The 2,753-nt window shown below is 37.6% G+C and overlaps 1 gene segment (V, D, J or C); it reads right to left on the bottom strand.

The window, feature by feature from the left end:
- Window positions 1–256: 256 nt before the first annotated feature.
- LOC126495311 (immunoglobulin kappa variable 1-39-like) lies at window positions 257–808 on the bottom strand. The segment is given in 2 exon segments: window positions 257–567; window positions 676–808. Coding segments are annotated over 2 exon segments (360 nt in total).
- Window positions 809–2,753: the final 1,945 nt, after the last annotated feature.

Genomic DNA, 2,753 nt, shown 5'->3' with positions numbered 1-2,753 from the left:
TACTTTCCTACCATTGTTGCTCAGGAAAAGCTTTTACATCTTGCAAATAATGAAGAATGCCTCTGTTTTAATGTTTTTGTTTGGAAAGAGGACAGACTTATAACATAAAATTTCCTCTGATCCCTGTTCAAAAACATCACATGTCTTCTATATCTTCACAGTGTAAAACTGTCCTAGCATCTCGAGATCCCAGAATGAACAGTTTGAACAGACTTGACTCTCACTTCTGCTTACAAAAGTAAGTTTTTGTCATGGCTTATATCACTGTGGGAGGAGTATTGCTATGCTGTTGACAGTAATAAACTGCAACATCTTCAGGCTGCAGCCCGCTGATCTTAAGAGAATACTGTGTGCCAGATCCACTGCCACTGAACCTCGATGGGACACCATTTGCCAAGCTGCTTGCACTATAGATCAGGAGCTTGGGAGATTTCCCTGGTTTCTGCTGATACCATGCCAACCAACCGTAAATGTTTTGACTGGCCTGACATGTCATGGTGACAGTGTCTCCCAGAGACACCAACAGGGATCCTGGAGACTGCGTCATCTGAATGTCACATCTGGCACCTGAGGTTGAAAAATTAAAAACAAATTTTCACACAATTAATTACATCAAGAGAACTTTCCTTGAAACCAAGTATGACCAACCATACTAAACTCTATACATTTTCTTACCTGTAAGGTAGAGCAGCAGCAACCCCACAAGATGAATGACTGACCTCATGTCTGTGCTGTGACCTGTGTGAGGCTGACTCCTACACAGGGTGTGACCAGTCTATGAAGAAGTGTTCAGGACAGTGGGTTGTCCTCTGGCCACATGCAAATCAGCAATGGGTGGGCACAGTCACAGGACTGCCCAAGTGATTCCTTATAAGTATATGTTCCTCTTATGTCTCAGATCAGAGAGGCAGTTTATGTTTATTTGTAGGAAGTTCCTCTACAGAGTGCTACAAAGGATAGCACTAGTCTATGAAGTGTGACTTTCCTTTGATGCCTGTTATGTATAATGTAGAATTTCCATTTTGTGTTTCCTTCAATATCAAGGACTATCACATATCATATAATTCTAGGAAGTACATAAATCATTACAAGGTCCTTTTATAGGTAGCTGGACATGTTATTGTGGCCATGCAGCTATTTTTTTTACAAATTATTTGCAAGATTCTATTTAAATTAAGGCATTTCTCTCTTCCTTTCTGCCCTTCAAATCCCCCCATGTACTTCACTTTTCTCTCCTTCAAATACAAGTTCTATTTTTCATCACTTTATTATTTTTTGCATATATATATATTTGTATATACACAGATATCTCTAAATACAAGCTGTGAAGTTCTTATAATGATACTTGCATTTTTATTTTCAGAGATAATCCTTTGGTCGTGGATAATCAATTGATGTGCTCTTCTTTGAGGAGGAGTACCTCTCCTGCTTCTGGTGTGACTTGGTTATCTTTAATTTTTTCCCAAAGTTTTGAAGTTTCATGGGCTTTCCCCTATCCAGTTTGACATGTTTGTTGGTGTCTTCCCTGTTCAAGTCACATTTGGTTAAAAAATGGTGAGACTTTACATTTGTATGTGCTGATATTACTAGGAGGCAAAATATCGCACAGCAAAACCTCTTTCCCTATGGCTCTTACAATAATTTAACCCCATTTTCAAAAGGTTTTTTTAATTCTTGGGTGTTGACAAGTTGTGTAGATGCATCCATTGGGACTGAACTTCACAACTCACTATGCAGCTCCTGCCTCACAATGATTACCTAAAGAACAAGAGAATTCTACTAGAAGACAATTTGTAAGGAAGAAAAGGACCTACTGTAACTAACAAATATATAAAGAACTCAACAAATTGTTCATCGAAAGAATAAATAATCCAATAAAAATGGAGTATAGACATAAACAGAGAACTCTCAACAGAGGAATCTAAAATGACTCAAAGACACTTAATGAAATGTTCAACATCTTTAGTCATCAGAGAATGCAAATCAAAACAACTCTGAGATTCCATCTTATACCCGTAAGAATGGCCAATATCAAAATCACTGATGACAACTTATGCTGGAGAGGTTGTGGGGTGAAGAGAGCACTCCTGGATTGCTGGTGAGAATGCAAGCTGGCACAGCTCCTTTGGATGTCAGTGTGGCAATTTCTCAGAAAATTAGGAAACAAACTTCCTCAAGACTCAGTAATACCCCTTTTGGATGGATATACATATGTATATCCAAAGGATGCTCAACCATGCCACAAAGGCATGTGCTTAACTATGTTCATAGCAGCATTGTTTGCTATAGCTAGAACCTGAAAACAACCTAGATGCCCCTTGACCAAAGAATGGATTAGGAAAATGGAGTATATTTACACAATGGAATACTACATAGCAGAAAAAATAACATATTGAATTTTATGGGCAAATGGATAGAGCCAAAATATATCATTTTGAGTGAGGTAACCCAGACCCAGAAAAATAATTATCACATGTACTCACTCATAAGTGATTTTTAAGCATAAAACAAAGAAAACCACCCCACAATTTATAATCCCCGAAAATGTAGACAACAATGAGGACCCTAAAAGAGATGTACATGAATATAATCTACATGGGAAGTAGAAAAAGGCAAGATCTCCTGAGTAAATTGGTAGCATGGGGAGCTTGAGAGAACATTGAAGGGGAACATAGAAAAATGTAGAGCTCGATAAAAATCAACAAAAACAAACAAAAAATGCACTACCTAAAACAAAATTAAAAGAAATTTTT

The sequence above is a fragment of the Alexandromys fortis genome, unplaced genomic scaffold (genome assembly GCF_014885135.2).
Source record: "Alexandromys fortis isolate MF-2015 unplaced genomic scaffold, M_Fortis_MF-2015_v1.1 scaffold_440, whole genome shotgun sequence".
NCBI classification, from domain to species: domain Eukaryota; kingdom Metazoa; phylum Chordata; class Mammalia; order Rodentia; family Cricetidae; genus Alexandromys; species Alexandromys fortis.
This window is presented reverse-complemented; position numbering and strand designations above follow the sequence as displayed.